Here is a 21,326-nt window from a genome sequence, read left to right as displayed (position 1 = left end):
AAGTCACTCGTTATTTGTAGCATTAAGTAGTTATGGAATAGTTTTACATTATGGGAAGTTGGCTTATTTTTGCTGTGAGTTGGATGAGAAGTTGCTGTGCCTGGCCAAGAAAAGCTTTTGCACCCCCTCCTTTAAAACTGCTTATTTCAACTTTAGACTGGATTGAAGATTTAAGAAGCGTGAAATACATGTTTATCAGGGAGTCTTTATGGTGTTGATAGGTGGACTCTCTAGGACAGAACAATCTAAATTAAAGCATGTACGATAATACGTACCCAAAATATTTCCAAAAAATTCCAAAAAGAGCACTATTCAAAACAAGTCTTGTCCCAGCGGTAACATCTGGCCTGATGGCCCTCAAAAGTTTAAGATTGTTTCTTTCACAGCTAGAGAGATGCCACAGATATGTGTCAGCTAGAAGCATGTCCACCCACCAATACAAATATGTTTGGTTGAAGCATTGAAATGTCTTTGGGCAGAAACTGTACTTGTAATGTAATTTGAAAGGTTAGATTCCTCTACCCTAGTTTGCTGAAGAGCCTAAATAAACACAAGCCAGACTTCCCCGGTAACTGTGATTGGCCTACATATGTTGTGATAAAATAAAGGAGCTTATTGCTACAATAGCGCTGTGTGATATATACTCATTACAGACGGAAAGGTTGAAGGAAGAGAGGCAGGCGTGGTAATGACAGCTCCACCCCACCACCCCCCTCAGTTGGCAGCTCAGCCTCCCACAGTGAAAGTGCCTGGAGAGCACAGTTAAGAATGCTTGTGAAATTTACAGGCGCACAGTGGGGCCTCCGTATTATAGGAGGTGAGGCATGGATGGTGCCCTCAGGACGAGGACCCTCTCTGAGACCAGGGAGCTAAATCACAAAGGAACACAATAGAGGGACTATGCAGTGACAAAGGAGACCCTGTTTCCTGTTTCAGTCATTTTTTTTTTGCAGACCCACACTTGAGCAGCATGGTTTCACGAACCATAAAGTGCCTGACTGTCACCTTTAACCTTTCCCCAGCAGGGTGACACAATGAGCTTCCCCAGCAGATGCCTGTTGATCCGTAGCCTTAAGCCACAGCGGCTACTGCTCTAACACCACCACAACCTTATGTGATGGCCTTTACTTTCATCACAAGGTCGTAATTTTACTTTAGCGTCATGAATAGATAAGAAAGGAATAACAGGCCACATAAGCAAATAACTCATGTAGCCCGTCAACATTGCAGAGGGAGAGTGCTCAAGGACGAGGGGAAAGATCAGTTGAGGACACGAGCAAGCACACATGGTCAACCCAACACAAACGCTAGCCAGAGCTTAGAGCAGAAAATCCCAAACCTTACCTTAACGTAGGCAGTGTAGCGCTGGCACTCCTCCCGGTTTATGTCCAGGCTGAGTTGCTGGCTCATCTGGGTGTTCTGAGATCCGCTTTGAGCAAAGTAGACCCGCGAAGGCTGGCTCTTCTGCCGCTTATCCACATCAGCCGTCAAGTTATACAGCAATTCTAAGAGACAAAACTCTGTTTACACACAATATCCACCGATATTGATGGTTTCTTTGTGTGTAAAATAATCTTGACAAACTCTGCAAGCATGCTGGCTTTGGGTTTTCTGGTAACTGCCATCAAAATATAAGGGGGGGGGGGGAATAAATGATCGCTTGTACAGTAAAATGAATTTGAGTCAGAGGGCAATTGGGTACATTTTCGACAATTCTTCGTCATATCATCTGATATTACTTTAACTTAACAAAAGCCTTTTATTTCATATTGGGTTATTATGACAACTGTGCTAGTTTCGGTACATTTAATGTTATTTGCCGTTGGTGAACAGTGACAGCTTTGGCTTTGAGAAATCAATAATTTAAATGTAATGTAGAGAGATATTTATGTAGAAGAGTAGGGGAGAACGGGGTAAGTAGGCACACTTTTTACTCTAGTGAGAATTGCTCATCACCTAAACATCTTTCAATAGTCATTCCTACATTAAATTTAAGCTTAAGGTGTTGGCTTGAAATGTGTACCCCTCACTTTTTCTATCTTATTGTAATAAAGAAGAAATTAATCATCAAAGACACCCTTACACATTGTGACAACCAACCCCATCAAGGGGTCGGTTGTCACACACTATGGGGTTGTTTGTCACAATGTTATCTTAATGGGAATAATCTTAAAAAGAAAGCAATAAAGCAGAACTACATTTGAAAGTTTAATTGCATTGTCAAGTTGACAAATAGGCCTACATAACTTACTGTAGCCTTGGCAGCTGGTCTAGTTTGGGATGCACTGGGTTGTTTTGATTTTGTTGCCCTTTTTTCTTTTGCATGCTAGCTGCCTTTTCCTGCTCTATTCCTTCCTTCTTCTGGGTGTCAGTGAGGATGCAACTTGACAATTTCTTTCGTTATTGGGTTCCTTTTCTGGCTGCAGCCTTTGGATAACATGTGACAACCAACCCCCCAAAAAATGTGACGACCAACCCCAACTTGAACTTCTTGCTAGCATCAAGGCCAACAACCATCTGACAACTAATTAGCTTGCTAACCACAATCTAAACTATAGTTTACCCTTCACACTTTTTATGGGTAACAAGTGTTTTGTTATAAACCCATTGTGTAAAAGCCTAGAAGAAAAATACTGAGGAGCTAATTATTTTCAATTTGACATGAAAAACACAAATAGTCCTCTCACCTCAAATTCAGCAGTCTAACTCCAAGGAAGACTATGTAGGTGACCTCTGATCCCAATTCTGGATATTTACATACCAAAATTTCACAGACAGCGCCTTCTGATTCCGAGATATAACGACTGTGACAACCAACCCGTGTGACAAATTACCCCGTTCTCCCCTATTAAGATCATATTCAGCACAATCCTTCAAATGAATGTTAGCTCATGCCAGAATGACTGCTGACACACTGATTTTTTAGAGAAATAAAAAGTTTTTGTGCCCATATTTTTATAGCCTAAGGTGAGCCGACGCGGATAATAGACAGAAATACATTTTCCAGAAGAATAACTAGTATTACTGTGAAATAAAACATTTCAATAACAACATTCCTCATGGTTACACCCCTGGCTTCAGTGACACTGAGACACAGAGCCCCTTCAAATATAATTCAAATTGGGAAATCATAAACATGAAGTCAAACATTACCAACATTTCCGGGAAGACCATGTATAGGCCTCGGGAAATTTAAAACCCCCTTTCTCTGAATGAATCACCTTCAGTCTGTAGTAATTGCTTCAAGAAGAGGGTGTGTGTTTTACTGGTAAAACAGTGGGAAGGGTGGCAAACACACCCCACTTGGACCAAGGCCTACTGTTTCCTCCGTCCAACAGAGGGAACGCCATGAGCTCACTCCAGAGAAGGCAAAGGAAGGTTTCATTATGGGACTCACCAAACACATGCTGCTGCATTTTCCATGGCGTTGGCCAGACGGCTAAACAGAGAGGCTTTATTCCTGTGAGCCAGGGACATGGTCATTATGTAACGACAAGGCTCCTGCTCCCTGGGGGGGGGGGGGGGGGGGGACTGTGAATGGCCACACCCTAACACTGGAACAGCACTGCACCTCAGCACTCGACATGCACCGCACCCCAGGACCAGTTAGCAAAGAGCTGAAGGGGTAAACCATCGGGCAAACACACTGACACTCTGCCACGGGCCAAAGGCTAACCACACCGACCGTCTCCCAGTACGGGGAGAATTGCTCAGCATGAACGTGTTTACAAATCTTCCCCATTTAAACGACCACTAAACGTTCAAGGAGTATGAATTTCACCTCCTCACAACATAAGATGACCAAAATGTAGGGCTTTGACGGGTTGTTGATCAACACCGGCATTAAGATGTATGGCTTTTTGAGATTCACTGTGCCAGAATGCAATAACAAAAACGGAATGTAACTTGTACAACTCGAGCACGCCAGGCAAGCTGTTTCCCTCTGTTTCAAGTCTTTATGCTAAGCTAAGCAAAGCCCCTTTTGGCTCTAGCTCCAAACATATAGCACACAGACTAGAGTGGTATCAAACTTCTAACTCTCGGCGAGACATCAAATTAGCAGATTTCCCTAAAATATTTATAAGAGACAGAACAACTAAAATATGTCTGAAACGTGTTTTTTGTTTAAATGGCTGAGAGCATTGGGGTCTGTGGAAGTAAAATCAGTCAAAGTTGGTCTAGTGGCACTTTCAAAGTGGACTGACAACTAGAGTATTGTTGTCAGGGTATGTCCCTCCTTACCTATCTGTCCGGGCAGCTGCCTTCCCTTGAAGCGCATGCAGACTGTGACGTTGAAGCAGTTGAGGTTCTGGTGGCCCTCGTGGCACTGTGGCACAGAGATGTTAATGGAGACGGGCAGGAAGATGGAGACGTCCACCGTAATGACAGGCCGGGTCCTGCAACCACATCAACCGACACAGCGAGGGAGAGAGTGGACATTAAAACGAGTCAGAGGTTTAAGAAGAACAACCTACTGCAGTGTAACACAGAGAGTGATCCTCCAGCCACTCACCTCAGCAGCACCACACTGTCTGCCATGAAAGCCCCAATAGTGACATCTGCAACAAAATCATACACATGATTGATTCAGAACGCACATAAAGATGATTTTCTTTCTTATGCAACATCAGCTAACAGCTCTTGTTGCATCCGCAAATCCAAAACAATGCACAGAGGTATTTTACTGCTATGCTGGCTAAGTCTGGATGTCAGCTGTGGAATGCAGTAAACAAGATGCCTCTATCACGAGTATTTGCAGTGTTGTCGTAACAAGAGAATGAAAGTGAAAAACCATGAGTGTGGAAAACCAAATATTTATACATTTATTTTCTCTTCTTTTTTTCCACCTCGATATGGTAAGAAAAAAATATCTTTCAGGCTTCCATTACGTATGGTAGGACCGTACCTGCGTATCCGTTGCCATCCATGTCCACATTGCCAGAGATGGACTGGCCAAACATCTGCAGACCAGGGTTTACACTGCGCCCAGACAGTTTCTGTAAAAGAGATGATACCAGTCTTCAAATAACAAGTATGAGCCAACATGGAAAAAAGAACACGTTGTAAGATTGTTTGCTCACTGTTTGCTTTTTCATAGATACAACTATATTTACTTTTTCTTTCACAGTAAATAACACATTGGTTAGTGTAGCAACAACTGTGTGGGGGAGAGGGGCATATCTTGTTTGTTTAATCTGTATGCAAAGAATTGTAAAAGCATTCACTCAGCAGTGATGATGATCAACAGCATGTGTAGGCTAAATAGATCATTTCTTAATAATTTTATATATTGTAGACACTAGTAAAGAAAAAGCCAAGAAAGAACTGTATTTTCCTCATTCAGAGCTGCGTGGGTGTTAAATGTACTTTAAAGGCTCCACCTGCGACTTTACCACATATGACTCAGCTCCTTTCATAAGGAGGTGAACACATGGTTTTCATCAAAACATAGCACACGTTGATGAAGCTACAGAGAAACTTCTATTAATACACAAATGAGGGAAAATCACATCATAATATTACTTTGCACACCACTCTAATAGTCGGACACGAGGAAGAGATCTTACCATGGAGTACTTTCTGATGATTCCTGTGGCGTCCCCATGGTAAATATAAACAGCCCCTCCATAGTCATCCTCTTTAGGTGCTCCAATGGCTACATCTGAGGAGACAAACAGAAGACAAAAAAAAGTGTCTCTTTGAAAACAGAACACAGAAATGAATGAGCACGTAGGGGGCGCAATTAGCTCAGTTGGTAGGGCGTCCCCCCCGGGCTGGGTCCAGCAGCAGACCCGGGTTCGATTCCCGCCCTCTGCATGTCACTCCCCTCTCTGCCCCATTTCACCTCTGTCTCTTCTCACTATCAATAAAGCATAAAAAATGCCCAAAAAATATCTTAAAAAAATTTATAAAAAATTAATGAATGAGCACGTAAATTACTGTGCATCTGTTAATGGTGTAGAAAGGCTTTCATTAACCCTCTGTTTACTTTGGGCCGGCCTGTGCCTGGGAAAACAAGCTGTTACAGTAAGACTCTTAATAGACAATGAAGTGTTGTTAGTGGCCATAAAAACGTGTGCGACCTCTGAGAGAGTGGAAACAGGACTATAAAGTGCTGGCACGCGCACTGAAACAATGACTCCTTATCCCATTTCCACAACAAGTCCAGATTTAAACTTTCTTTTTATAAACCAAAACACTTAAATGTGCCATTTGCTGCAGCAAATACCAAAGCAGAAATTATAAAAAAAATCTTCTTCTAAATACCACACATTAATCACCTATTATACGGAAGAAGAAATAAACAAGTCATTTGTCTGTGGAAAAAAATGTGCTTTCTGATTTCTACAGAGATTCTTTCAAATTAAACGGTAGCAGTTTAGCTGTAAATAATAGAGTGTCAGTCTTGGTTTTTCGGCACTTTTGAGAGTGAAGCGTTGCTGGATGAGTTATACTTCCTAGCTGCCATTCTTCTCAACACACACGCACGCACGCACGCACACACACACACACACACACACACACACACACACACACACACACACACACACACACACACACACACACACAGGAACAGACATTGTGCCAGGCTGCAAGCCTCCAGGCGTGTCTCATGCAGGAGATGAAACCGGGCCACAGCTTCCAGCCCGGAGTGGGAGACGGACGCCAGAGTCAAGCCCCTCAGAGCGAGTGCCAGGAAAACCGAAAACCAAAATGTTGTACGTCTCCGTGGGTGTGTGGATTATTTGGTCTACGTCTGGATGGCTCTGTGCACACAAGGGTGACAGAGAGCAATATTTTCTAAAGAAGACCCCCCCTCCCCCGCCCCCCCTTCGCCGCAGGGTAATCGAAACAAAATGTCTGTGAAAATGACGGGCTCTGTTGCACCTCCGGAGCATCCCACCAGGCCAACCTCTACTTGTGGTCAGGAATATAAAGTGTGGGACTTTATCATTCACCAGATGACGGAGGAAAAAGCTTTGTTGCATGACTACAGGACGTTATCACACAAATAGCACTATATACTATTGCAAAGTGGTTGCCATTGCCTGGACTACAGATTTATCAACCACTGGAGGGCCATTACAAGACTTATACACATTAAAGGAAAAACCACAGACCCCCATGTGAGTTGGTCTGACCTCTAGCTGGTGGCTCCGGTGTTTTGTTACAGCGTGTGGCGGTTTACATGCCCAGGGATAGCTTAGTGGTCAAATGCCAGCAGTTTTTGAATTTTTTGGTGCATTCATGGACTCTAAATAAACTTTCACGGTAACAACAAACAAATAAATTCTGCACTCTCTGACTGTGATGCCTGCGTCAAACAGGTTTGAAGTTGCAGCAAGTTGATTTTGATCGCAGTGTAGAAACCAATTAAGAAGTCGGTCCTGTGCCTTGTGGCCTGGTTTTGTAAAAATAATCAGCACTCAAGTGATCAGTGTGTAATGGACTGACACATCTTAAACTCCAACGGTGGTCCTTTACGTCAGAGGTTTGGCTGTTGATCCCTGAGAGTAAAGCAGTGACACGTTAACTCAGGTTTCAGATTGTGAGCAGTTCCTTTAAAGACTGATTTTATCCACTATACATAACTCAGGTTGTGTTATTAAATTATTGTTTGAGGCTCGAGAAGCTTAAACTTCCAAGAAAAATAAAATTGTGAAAGAGCTTTTCTTCTTTCCTATCCCATTAATCACCTCATAGCTCCATCATATTAATGAATTGTGGAATCCCACAGTTTGGAAACCACTCTTTTAAGTAGCTTTCCAACTTGGCTTTCCATTGGCAAAATACAGTAAATAAACACCAGATAGTAGTTTGCGATCTTTCTTAACATGTTAACATTCTGTGAAATACTAACAATAGTCCCGGGAACAAGCAATACTAAGTGAACATATGAAAATGTGTAAAGCAGGAATTTAGTGTTCTTTATCTAATATGTTATTACAGTACCTTGGTATCCGTCGTCGTCTATGTCTCCGATTGCCGTAATGCATTCTCCAAAGTGTGCATTGAAGGCATTGTCACCACTCAAAACGGCTAACTCCTCCATCACCCCCTTAAAAAAAAAAAGCAGGAGAGATAAGCTGCCAGAAGAAAAAAAGGAACTGTCCTACAATAAACGGCTGCAATAAAAATGATTGCAGCTTCTCTCAGATTCTTTGGCTTTTAACCAAACAATCCAACAACCCAAAAGAGAGTCAGTGGACTTCCTCGCAGTAATTCACCAGTATAAAATGTACAAACAGATGCTGTAGTCACGATCACATACTTGTAAATGATCTCTCTCTCTGTCACACGCTATTTGTTTTAGTAGACTATCATGATAATTAAAAAAAAATCAAACGCGAGCATAGTGGTGCAGGGATAAAAAAACAGTATAGATATGTACATCTGTGCAGTTCAACGACCGAGACTGGACATAGTGTAGTAGAATAAGCCTTTCGAGTGAGGATATCATGTTCCCACAGTGCACTGACCCACGGATCCCACTCACATTGCCCTTGCTGAGGTACACAGACACCTGGCCCTCGTCCCGGAGCTGGCTGTGCATGGGTGCGCCCACCAGCAGGTCTGACAAGCCGTCCTGGTTCAAATCAACTGCACACAATGAGGAGCCAAAGTAAGAGCCCATCTGGAACCAAGCCGAGCCACAGAGCAATGGGTCAGATCACACAGACACTTCATATGATTGACATACGATTGACTGCTCTGACTATCTCTTTTTGTATCTACACCAAATATTAAAGGATTATTTACACAATTTACGTCCTAAAGCTATTCCCGGACCTCCTTGGTATTTACTCTGAGAGTGGAATGCATTAGCTACCTCCCTGGCTTTGGTTTTCTGGCAAGTGTGTTCCTTGTTTAAATCCCTGCTGCTGTCTAAACTCTTGACGTAGACGTGAACAGTGAAAGTCAGACAAGCAATAGAGTAGCATGTCTGCACACAAGATCACAAGAATCAAAGACATGATCCCTGAGGCATCCTACGTTTCTTCTTTTTTTTAACTCTTGTAATGTTTACGATGAAAAGAAAAATACAGCATGACAATCGCCTCAACATATGCTGTATGCTGTACAATGATTTAAGATGGGATAAGAATTTTAAGATCGCGTCCCAAGCTCATACCATTTTCCCTGAGGCTTGAAAACTCTTCACCAAAGACGAGCCATCGATTTTGAAAATGTAAACCTGTGCGGGGAGGAGAAAAACAAAATCACTGTAGCGAGCATGATGACTTCAATCCAACAGCTGGGAACAAGACAAGGAGATGAAGATCCCTACTTTTCCACTGCCGCTGTGCTGAGGCGCCCCAGCAGCTACGTCTATTACATTGGGAGAGGAGAAGTGTCCAGCGGTCACAGCATAGCCTGGAGAGGAGACGCAGTAAAAAAACAGTCCAAAAGAATCAGCCATTGCTCTTTTTCCACTTGATATATTTGACATTCAACACAATCATCCTTGTCAACATCAGGCATAACTCTCTCACCAAGGTAGCTGTATCTGTGCGAGTCCACGTCCTCTTTGACTGGGCTGTAGAAGGTGTCAGAGGTCAGGTTGTACACTTTGATCGTGCCGGTCCAGTAGTACGACCCTGGCGCCCCCATCACCACTAGCTCCTGAAAAGGAAATTTAGATAAAATAACACATTCATTCATTCAAATGATCTTGATTCACCTTCTTTCTGCACTGCAATAGCCTCCTGGAGAAACGTGAGGGAGAGGGAGAGGGAGAGGGAGAGAGAGAGAGAGAGAGAGAGAGAGAGAGAGAGTGAAAGAGAGAGAGAAAAAATAAATAGCAAAACCTTGCTGGGTGTATGTCTGGTTAACCAACAGCCCACAGACTGGTTTGTGCTATCTGCTCGTATAACCTCACATCCAGATGGCATGCCAGCTGAAGCGTGCGTCCTTTGATGCCACGAGGAATTCAGCTAAATTGACAGCTGTAAAATGAGTTGTTCACAGCTTTGTATGTTGTTGCGCGATGCTCCACGGCTATCAAAGGGGACCAGAGCACGACCATTAAGATGCTCTGATCTGACTAACAGCAGAGGTACTGTTCCATTGCAGTGCTCACCATTTCCTGCATTTTTCTCACTCCTGATGTTATCAGTGTCAGAGGATGTGTGTAGTTACCACTGAGAAGTCAAACAACGTCTGAACAACACAGCAAGGACCTGACTCAGCAGTGTCTATAAAGCCTGTGGTGTGGTGTCAAGCATCTGGGCACCACCAGGGCGTACGAACACCGAGGTTCAGACAAGGATAAGGTTTAACGGTTGGAGATCTTTTCTTGAAATTCCACACATTCCTTCAAAGGAGGGGTTTGTTCTAATCAACACTGACGTCCTCAGTTGCTGAAAAACGTCTAGGTTTGATGCTCTTTTCTTTTTTGGTTTAAAAAACAACTGGGTTCATTGTGGAATCCAAGGTTATCAGAATATTTTCCCACCTGAAGCCAAAAGTTTTCTCTCCAGAGTTACTCACAGGTTTCAGACGATGCTGGCTAACATTCTCCTGCTGCAAACTTGTACAGTTCAACACCTGAACAGTTATTTCTAGATTATAAATTCAACATAAAAAAAGTTCTTCGACAGAGGTTTACGTAGTAAAATAATGAAACTAAGCCCGAATAAACATTATGTAACAGCAACACTGGGGAAAGCCTGAGTGTTTATTACAGCAGTGGACAATATTTCTCAAAGGCTCTTTGACGCTGCATTGAAAAGTGCATATCAAATAATCTGTCGTGAAATGTTCAACAAGTTAGCAGGCAGATCATGTGATAGGATCCTATTTTAGTTTCTCCATGCTGTATGAGCATGCTCTTGAGTCAAGTGTATTTTAAAGTGCAAGTAAATGTAGAGATTCAGTCTGCAACTAACCATTAATTTTGTTACCTGCAGTTTACTTTCTTGATGAATCATTTGGTCAATTAAAAAAAAAATGTCCCACTGCCCAAGTGGACATCTTCAAATGTTTTGTTTTGTCTGACCAACAGACAGAATCTGAATTTATTCATTTGATAAAATTATAAAACAGAGAAGCAGAAAATCCTCACATTGAAGAACCAGTGAATCATTTCAGTTTAAAGATTACTTTAAGGATTAATCAGTGTTTAAAACAGCTTTCAACTAACAGTTGTTTGCGGCTCTAGTAGAGGGGCTTGAGATTAACTCCAGGATAACTATGAGGCTAATATAATGTTACTAAATTGAAAGTTGCTTTCTTACCAGTAAAAAGGGCACAGCTTTGCGGCACCCAGCTTGTGCCCCAAGGACACATTTAAGCTACAGTCTACTTTACTGTATGTCCCAAATTGAGCGTAACTGTTATTCAAGACTTGAAAAGAGCCTTTGCAGAACATGTCAGTCACGGGGAAACATCAGGAAATAATTTTATCACTAATGCAGAGAACGCCAAATGTCTAAACTGGCCAAATGTGTTATTACACATTGTTTCCTGACAAACTATATATTATTTCAATTGCACTTAAACGTTCAATCTATTTGACCTTTCTTTCACAACTCCTACTCGCTGAACAATCTTTATCTTTCTAGACTGCTTACATTATTTGTAAGATACAGAACAAGGTATCGTGCAACCAAGGATGATGTCATCCATCATATAAAAAACAGTAATGCGTATGCGCTATAGAAGAGAAAAGGAATCTTGTGTTTTCTCAAACACTTTATCATGTGGAGCCACACCAGGGGTGAAGTGAGGCCGCCACAGCATATGGAAACATAAGCTAACAGTTAGCAGCAGTTCCTCAGCAGTGTGCTGGCTGCTCTGCAAAAAAATACTCGAGTATCTCCGGCTGTAGAATTCAGATTTTCCACACCATTTGACAACTTAAACAACTTCCCCTTCAGCTCCATTTATGACATCGCGGCACACTATCCTCACAATGCCAAAGAGTCAAAGTCAACAAAGAGTCAGCGAAGAACATTAGGGATGTGGTTATGTTAACAAAATCATACTTTCAAGTGAGAAAATGAGTGCCCTGTTAAAAAAAAGAGAAAGTAAATTAGATGAGAACTACTAAAATGTTGTATTAGTTGTCCTAACAGGAAATGCAAACGGTTATTACATTCGAAGACATGATCCAACTTCTCAATTTACCAAACAGTACATTGATTGTTGAAGCTCAGAGATTGCCCAGGCAACACAGTTTGGATGACAACAAACAAATATCTCTATGTTAGACTAGCAGAAAGAGAGCATTACACGGATTAAAAAGATGAACAAGGACTGTTACTGACCTCCGTAAAAACTCCCGCTATCCCGGCCTGGCACGAGCCGTGCTCTTCCCCATACTTCTGCTTATGGTCTGCAAGAAAAAACAAACCGCAAATGATTTGGTTGTATGCTTGAGCCAGCATTTACTGGAGTTTTTCCTGCATTCCATATGGAGCTAGTCAAAGTCCCAATCCCATCCACGAGGAATTTTTTGGGGGCCAAAAAGTAGACTGGGAGAAGGGGTGTAACACCACATGCAAGAAGACTTCTTACTTTTGGGGGGTGGGGGGGGGAGAAACAGTGCTCTCAGGTTACGAAAATATTGAGTTTGGATCCGTGCAAAATGCCCTGTAAATTTGGTCCTATGCTAATTCGTTCTGGCTTCTCCTCAACTGTTGGCAACAAGAGTTACTGAAGGAAGTGAAAACCCTGACCTGGGAGCACCATTAAGGTGTTAAACAGCTTGTGATGAATAGCTCTGAGTCACATATCAAAACATGTGAAGAACACATTTGCATGAATCAGCCTAAAATGTTATACAGTACATTATTTCTTTAAATGGAACTTGATTTTTGTAAGTGTTATAGAGGGTGCACACAGGGAAACCACCTGCAGCCGAAATAGATATGATTTACAAAAGCCATAATAAAATCAGATTCCTCCACCTTGCAAGCCAATCTTTGCGGGTTAACCAAGACAAAATCTGTGCTTCAGCAAAGTATATAGGCTACCATTATTACACCTTTGTGAAAATGTTTTTTCTTTTGTTAAAAGCTGCATTGGGAATATGAACTCTCCATCTCCATTTTACGAATGCCAATATATTCATCTTAACAAACTGTGTCCTCCAGTAAGTACTCGATTTGGGCTGAGGTAGAGAGATCACACTTCAAGGCTCTCCCCGCTACTGTTTTCTAGTGCCAAAACACCATAGAGAAGCCAGAAACAGATGTGGGGCTTTGCACTGATGGTGCCGGCAACAGAGATCACGTGCCATAATAAAAATATAACCACAGAAAAGGATAAACCAACTAAACCTGTAACTCCAAACCTGGGGGTCTGGACCTGTGAAGGGGTCCCAAGATAAATCAGAGGGGTAACAATACTATTGAAGGAATAAGCAAGGCAAGTCTACAGCCACGTTAGCGGCTTTGCTAGGCTGTACTTAAGGCACAGTGTTACTTTGAGCTACTGAATGCGTATCCTATTTTCACTGCGCAAAGGTGAGAAAGTTAGCAAGGTTTTAACTTCCCTCTTTAGATCCCTTTTTTTTTAACTATTTATGTTGCTGTTCATGTGAACAGCTAAGTTCAACGCCCTAAATGACTCCCAGGGGCGAATTTCCAGTATTGCAATTCTAAACAACTATAATGAGTTTTTGTTTAGCAAAACCCCACCCTTATATAGTAGAATACTAACATGCTAACATTGGCTTATTTGCTCTGAACCAAAAGTACAAGTACAAAGTTTTAGACAAATCAAACTTTCGATCTCATTATGGCATTATCGAAGAGTAAAGCTAAGTGACCTTTAAATGTATTACAATTCACCCATGAGGGGGACATGAATGTGTGTACCAAATTCCATGGCAATTTATCCAGTTGTTGTTGAGATATTTCAATTAAAGCCATAAATGTCAATCTTATGGTGGCGCTAGATGAGTAAGGATATCACGAGAGTCACTATGCTTCATCCTCTGGGATCTAATACAGGCACAATATTGAATAAATGTTTTCCATGTAGAGGTTGTTGAGATATTTTTAGTACTAAAGTGGTGTACTGACCAAACCACTAGAGTGACAAAAAACAATACCTACACAGAATTATATAATGTCCTCTTATTTATTTGTTTTTGCATATAAAAGGAACATGTAATGAACAGTTTCAGGTGCCTGCCTCCTACTATACCTTCATAACAGGGGATGAGCGGCTTGGTTCTGCCCTGAAGACTAGGAGGAATGACGGAGCAGTATCCGTGTGGAAGGATATGTTCCGAGTCGTAGTAGACGTTCTTCCAGCGGTGAGCACAAGCCTGCAAGAGAGAGAACGGAAAACCAGTTCAGACACATGTTCCTTCTGTAAACACAAACACTTTGGGATGCTGCTGCCAGTTTCTCGGGCCACGCTGATATAGTTAAAGACCCTTCCCTGGCTGGTCTGGAGTCAGCCCGTCTCTGCGGCTGTCAAATGATCGTCAATGAGAGGGGAGGAATTAAAGACCATAACCCTGACCATAACAGCCATGGTCTGTGGTGTGAATATCTTAGCTGCAGTTCGGCATCGGCGATCCCTCAGCAGCGTTTTGCAATGTGCAATGTTTAAAAAGTTCTTAATTTCAGAACAAAAGCTCCTCCAGTGCCTTAAAGGCAGCTGCTGCAGAAGCCAAAAGTTCAGACAATGAACAAAAACAGTGGATCAAAAGACAAAAGAACAAACTCCTACTTTATCATGCAGGGGAGTAACATTTCTAAAACTGACAGTGAGCAATTCTCGAAACAATATTTTGCTGCTGTGTTTTTTGAAAAATAAAACATTCCACAGATCGGTAAGCAAACAGGATAATATAGACTGGATTTCCAACTCTCCAAAAATTTTGTGCGTAAATGTGGTAATAATTTGGTACCCGCAGGGGGGGGGGGGATGGTGGTGAGCCTCCTGTGGCTCTGGGGACAGATCTGGACGCCTCTGTGCAGACAAAGTTCACTTAATTTCCCCTTTGCACTTTTTTAACTCACCCAGTCCCCAACCCCAGTCACTCCAAACACACACACATGCATGCACGAGCACGCACACACACACACACACACACACACACACACACACACACACACACACACACACACACACACACTCTCTCTCTCTAACAGAGCCAATCTAAATGAAAACAAGAGTTCGGCAGACTGTGGTGGGCGCAAACAGAGGGTCAGATAACTGTCTGGAAGCAAGAAGAAAACACTTGTGTTTCAAATGACAGCTTGGCCAACAGTAGTAACAACACCAGCATGAACTGTCGCTCTTGAGTAGAAGCGTATTTATTTGAAAAGAAAGAAATCCACTGATCTATACATAGCAAAGGCAGCTCTTGCAATAGAAGGCCTTCATGGCTTCATTCTGTATGGAGTGTTTGCCGTTGTCATGTTCCTGTTCAGTTAAATGGGCCCGCTGGTCACAAACAAAGCCTTTACTGAAAGCGCAGATGAAATCACCACGGTGCACATCTGCCAAGCAGACCTCCTGTTGCATAGAAACGTCTTTCAGATGAGATTAAAAAAAAGGGGAAATATGGGAGGCACAGCAACGACACGTGGCTCTGGAGTATCAGCACCTTTCATTTGTTATTACCCTGTCACTACTTCAGCCACAATTTAGTTTTTTGTCACTTGTCTGTTCCCATATTAACTCTCTTGTCATTTCAGACCCGGCCACTCCCCCCTGCTCTGCACTCCCTGCTGATTACTTCCACCTGGCCTAACCACACTCACCTGCTCCCCATCAGCTATTAGCCCCACAGTATATATACCGGTTCATTCCCTCAGTTCCCTGCCAGATTGTCTTTGTGTTACATTGCTCTCCAGCCTATCCTGAATTCCTGCCTGTTTACCTGCCTGCCTATTCGTGTTTTGACCCTTCCTTTTTGGATTTTGGATTATCCCTTTGCCTGCCCCTCTTGGACTTGTTGCCTCGCTACCACCTGGTTTGATTCTTCAATAAACTTTGTTGCTATACCTGAACCGTTTGTTGTCGTGCTATTGGGTTCTGGCCTGCCATTTTGGTACAATCCTGACATACCCTGTCTGGTGGCTAAAACAGCTTTGCAGCTAGGAGCTTGTGTTGTTCTGCAACGCTATACGCTCAGCTTCCCAAGACTGACAGAACTCCAAGAAGCCTTCACATTTTGCCGGCCCCCACTGACGACGAGTAAGGGCCAAGGGTATTGGTCTGAAACTCAAGCCAATGCATTCCACTGACTGAGGTATAAAGAACTGGACCAAAGACAAACACATTGAAAGGAATAGAGGTTTAACAGGCCGAAACAGTTTCTCTGGACCTCTGCACGCGGGGAGGAATTCTTGTGATTCTTTAAGAATTCCCAGAGGGGGAGGTCAATCAGCAGCAGATATTCGAAACACATTCACACCTGCCATGAGTGTCTCGGTCCACCGGTCGCCTTCAAACTTGTCATGGAAAGGGCTGCTGCAGGTTCACTCGCTATACCCACCACCACACAGCAGACAGGGGGGGTTAATGTTTAATGAAATGCTGGCTGCCCTACGACGGGACCACCGCAGAGGGACCGAAGCCTAAACAAACTCTTGCCAGCTGCCCTATGATCTCTGTGCAAATACCCTGCCGAGCACCTCTGGGATTAGCACCACTAGTTAGTCTATTTCTCTAAATCCCTCTCTCGCTTTTTATAAACAACAATCTACTCTTGACAAAACCCAGTTCCACTGACTCGTTCGTCTCGCTCCGAGCACTGGGTGAATGTTTCACAGTATTATGTAACCACACACACAGCAAAGTCTCAAAATCTGTCCAACTTTAGCTCTTTGAGCATGCAAAGAAATTATCCTTCAAGTTCAGTTTCTATACTCGGTCAATTCAGAGTTTGTAAGCGCTTAACACAGAGAGGGGTACGAAAGGCCTCTCTCTGCTGAACGAGGGGGCTGCAATGTTGAGAGCAGCTGTGGTTTAACAGTGCGGTTCATGGTAAGACATTTGTATCATTGACGTCGGTATAATAATCAGGTCCGTTCTCACGAGTGTACAGTACGTGGTTTGCATTATACAATTTGGCAGGGTGAACTGTGTCCCCGAACTCACCAGTATTTTGCCGTTGGCTGTGTCCTGGCGGGCCAGGCTGACCCCCATCCACTCGTCATCCCTGTCTCCTTGGCACGTCTTTCCGCACGACTCTCTGGGCTGGTTTCCTGAAAGACAATGAGAGCAGTTTGAGGACGTTGAGTCATCAGGACGGACGGACTTTGGAGTTCAAGGTTTTAATTCGGGATTTCTGCTGAACATGCAAGTGACTTTTACCGAGCTGATCAAATGTTATCATTACAAATACACTCACCGGCCACTTTATTAGGTACAGCGGTTCATTTTCTTGTTAACACATATAACTTATCAGCCAATCACATGGCAGAAACTCAATGCATTTAGGCAGGAAGACCTGGACAGGACAACTTATTGAAGTTAAAACCGAGCAGCAGAATGGGGAAGAAAGGGGTTTGCATAACATTTCTGCCATGTGATTGGCTGATTAGCTTTTTGTTTTTATAAGCCATTGAACAGGTGTACCTAATAAAGTGGCCGGTGAGTGTATGTGTAAATATGTCTCTTTCTTTTCTGAAGTATTTACAAACAACTTTTCTGTCACTGTACAGCTGTTACGGCTCAAACTGTATCACCTACTATATATGAGGAAAAAATGTACTGTGACAGTTAGAAGGCTATGGCCCAAAGACACTGGATTTTTTAGGTATACACTGCCTACTATGAATATCGATATTTGAGTGCTGAACAAGTTTGGTCACAAAAAAGAGTCCTCGTATATGGGCTGTAACTAATGCATATTTGCATTCATCAATGTGTCAGTCATGTTCTCAGTTAACAGCAGAGAACAATGCAAGAATGCCATTAAAATGTCCTTGTGGGAAAGGAAACATCATCCAGCAAACGCAAATATAATAACCCACATAACTTACTGTACGGTTCACACATGTGTATCTTGTGCTACTTTTCAATGCTGTAAACACTTGTGAGTTTGAACCCTGGATCACCCCTTTCCCCGAGTTTTATTCTCTTTCTCCCCGAAGACAATTCATTCAGCACAATGGCATGTATACTGTGAGTGCTTCTCTGTGACAGTGTGTTGAAGGTTCCCAGGGGCCCGTCAGAGTTCAGCTCCTCTGGTCCATGTTGTCTCGCTGAGCAACAGGCAGGACACGCTCTCTGACTGCGCTGATGTATGTTTTTATTTTTTTAATTTAATTTTTTTTTGACATATTGACAACTTGAGTTAATATATTGAACATATTGAGTTAATATTAAAGCAATGCCTGCACTGCACCCCGGCTTTCTTGACCACAAGAACAGAGCTGGGGTAGGGTTGAGTAGGGGGGGGGACATGAATTTTGAATCTTTGGCTCACATGCTTGGAAAATATTAGCAGAGGGGCATAAATCATATATCAAAACATTTATCAGGGTCAATCTGCACAGAGAACCCTCTTGTCTTTTGCCTGTCCCCATATTGCAGGTCTATAACCGTATAAATAAAGGAACAACTGTAGCACTGTTAAGAGCAGCATACGAGTATAAGGCTGCATTATTCTGATAAAACAAAACAGATGCTTTAAGCAAAGAGGGACAAAAAAAAGACACAGGAAAGCTCCAGTGAGCGTTTGTGGGGACTATCATATGGCACCAGATACTAGTGAGTGACCTTTGCTGGAAGATGAACGTGCATTTAGGAGTAGGCCTAGTGAGTAGGTGCATCATGTGTTGCCCTGAGGCTCCAGTCAGTCAGCGCGTACTGTATGTCAATCATGTGCTCTTGTTTGTATATGCCGCACACGGCGGTGGTGACAGACTGACCTCTTCCCAGATCCATCTCTGTGCAGCGGCGGTCCGGGTTGCTGTGAACCCGACACTTATATACAGCGCCAGGAGAGTGCACGGAGCTACTGTAGGTAGAGTTTGCCTTCGGAGCCCCTACTATTACCCTGCACACATGTGGAGAGATGGGAGAGAATGGGACACAGCTTGGGGTTTTGACCGGTCAAACACATCATAACATGCTCAATATGTGTCGCTAAAACCTTTAAATAAAAGTTACAAATAAAAGTACAGTACAAACAGAAATGGAATATTACCCATTACTGTTTTGTGAGCTGTATACTGGGTGTGGGTGCAGCCCGAGCTCTAGTGACGCTTCAACATTTGCTTAAAAAGTGCAAAAATCCATTGCATCACTGTCTGACAGGACATAAAACAGCATTTCCATGAACATTGCAAGAAAGGGAGACTCACCAGCGTGTGTTGTCATGATAATGCTCCAGCACAGAATAGCCGAAAAAACTAGACTCTGGTCCGCGGAACACCAAAGGATGTTCCAAGTCTATGTTGTAAGAGTAAGCCGCCGAAATAGAGAGATAGACATAGAAAACATGTTGTACTCCCGTTTTGTGTCTCCGAAGTGCAGCCATCCCTTTGCGCATCATGCGTAAAAACGCGGTTGAAGTGTCCAAAAAGAGAGGTGGGGGAACAAAAACAGTAATGAAGGATTGGTCAGCTCTTCAGTGGTTAAACTGTTCCAAAACTATCTTTACAGTTATTGTTTCCTGGTCTAGCGCAGCATGCAGGCTGCGATGGCATGAAGACAAGTTTGAGGAGGAAAAGTTAACGGTCCGGTAAATAACGGTGCGTCAGCTCCTCTCCATTCTGTGTCAATCTGAGAAAGTTGCTGCTCCCAAGCTCCCCTGTCGTGGAGATAAATGCGGTCAGGTGTGTCAAGTTAACAAGAGTTAGCCGGGATGGGACCGGAAATACGAGAAGATAGTCTCAAAATAAAAGCACCAGTGTTGTTTGAACCCCCTCTTACAACTCTTCAAAGTAATCGATTGTTTGAATGTGAAGGGTAAACCCGGAATCTGTCTATTTTATTTGTATGTTGTTTTCTTAACTTTGTTGCACTGACACGGGTAACGCGGTCATGGAGAGACGCGAATGGTTTTGAGGCACAAAGCATCACATTTCACCCGTGGGCTTTTGGGGGCTCCACTCACCTAATGTAGGAGAGGAGGGCCCGCTGCTGCCATCTAACGTTTTCCAATCACAATGAACAATGATTAGAGTAAATTCCTATTTTCTTATATATCATAATAAAAGTTTATTAAAATAAAGTTGATTGTTGTTTAATTGATGTATCGATTCAAGATCTGACATTATAAGAGTTCAAATTAGGGGTAGGACAGTTTCAAGAGACCCCTCTGATGTGGTTCCTCTCACTGTTCTCTTAAAACTAAGCAATGTCTTACAGTTGGGAACACAGTCAACCAAAGATTGTAATGTCCATGTTTCATTTGAAAACTTGAGTGTCCTGGCAAAATTCAGTATAAAGATTTACCAGAAAAAATTAAAGATTAAAAGGTAGAATGAAAAAAGCACAATAAAGCTGTGTAATATTGCTGTCCTTCTGCTTTGTATTTTCTTAGTCATATCTTGCAATGTATTGCAGGTTTGGAACCACTGTATTGTGGGGATTTAGTGTAAATATCCTCTCGTTCTATGTATGGCAAAGAACACACCATTGCAGAAAAAAATATAGAAATTCATGTGCTGAAGTTGTGTGCTCACTTTGCTCTCACATCACAGTCAGTTTAGATAATAACATGATGCTAAAATATTATATTTTCATTTTCATAGATAAGTGATAAATAAAGCCATTTTATTTTTTATTTTATCGAAAAAGACTTCAGAGTATTTGAAAGTGTCTTGAAACAGTTCTGAAGGGTATTCAAATTTACTCAGACTGTATTCGTTTAAATCAAGTTTTTCAGTTTCTGCACTGTGCTACTTATATTGTGAATAGGAGTCAGATTCAGTAATTGTGTCAACTTACTTGAGCAAGTAAAATATGTATTCCGATTCTCATTCAATTAGGGTTTCTATAGTCTGATAGATGCGTGTACTTTATAAGGAAAGGTGTGCCTCAAATACAAGTCAAACAAAGCTTACCCTTCCTATTGTATGTGTCAAACCCAGATGTGTCCCTATGTCTGCATTCCACATGTGTCAGTTTCAACAGGATGTTATCACACCTTAGCCTCTGTTAGGCAGGCTGAATGGGAAGAGCATTTGAGTTAAATACATAAGATAGTGTGGGGAAACCAGGATAAAGGAGTGACAAAAATTGTTCTATAAATAAGATTTAATCTGTTAGTCTGGAAAATGTATAGCAAGTCATATAGTGCCCTTAAGTACAGGTTTAATTATCATAGGACAATTTACAGTTTGTGTATTTTGGGTTTCTATGTTGGTGCAGAGTGACAAAATATAAAGCATAGAAAAGCA

The 21,326-nt window shown here is 42.4% G+C and overlaps 1 protein-coding gene across 1 annotated transcript in view; it reads right to left on the bottom strand.

Moving 5' to 3' along the window:
• The window catches only part of itga9 (integrin, alpha 9), a 50,107-nt gene extending 30,435 nt beyond the window's left edge, over positions 1–19,672 (bottom strand). The window contains exons 1-15 of the mRNA XM_080037074.1: positions 19,284–19,672; positions 18,849–18,976; positions 17,071–17,177; positions 14,155–14,278; positions 12,270–12,337; positions 9,495–9,624; positions 9,290–9,375; positions 9,134–9,196; positions 8,498–8,635; positions 7,954–8,059; positions 5,568–5,662; positions 4,907–4,997; positions 4,514–4,559; positions 4,243–4,397; positions 1,345–1,505 (exon numbers count right to left, since the gene is read on the bottom strand). Coding sequence (XP_079893200.1) covers positions 1,345–1,505; positions 4,243–4,397; positions 4,514–4,559; positions 4,907–4,997; positions 5,568–5,662; positions 7,954–8,059; positions 8,498–8,635; positions 9,134–9,196; positions 9,290–9,375; positions 9,495–9,624; positions 12,270–12,337; positions 14,155–14,278; positions 17,071–17,177; positions 18,849–18,976; positions 19,284–19,474 — 1,689 coding nt within the window. The 5' untranslated portion in view covers positions 19,475–19,672. The remainder of the gene's footprint in view (positions 1–1,344; positions 1,506–4,242; positions 4,398–4,513; positions 4,560–4,906; positions 4,998–5,567; positions 5,663–7,953; positions 8,060–8,497; positions 8,636–9,133; positions 9,197–9,289; positions 9,376–9,494; positions 9,625–12,269; positions 12,338–14,154; positions 14,279–17,070; positions 17,178–18,848; positions 18,977–19,283) is intronic.
• Between the last annotated feature and the right edge of the window lie 1,654 nt (positions 19,673–21,326).

This window comes from Ammodytes marinus, assembly GCF_949987685.1.
Source record: "Ammodytes marinus genome assembly, chromosome: 11".
In the NCBI taxonomy this organism is placed as follows: domain Eukaryota; kingdom Metazoa; phylum Chordata; class Actinopteri; order Uranoscopiformes; family Ammodytidae; genus Ammodytes; species Ammodytes marinus.
This window is presented reverse-complemented; position numbering and strand designations above follow the sequence as displayed.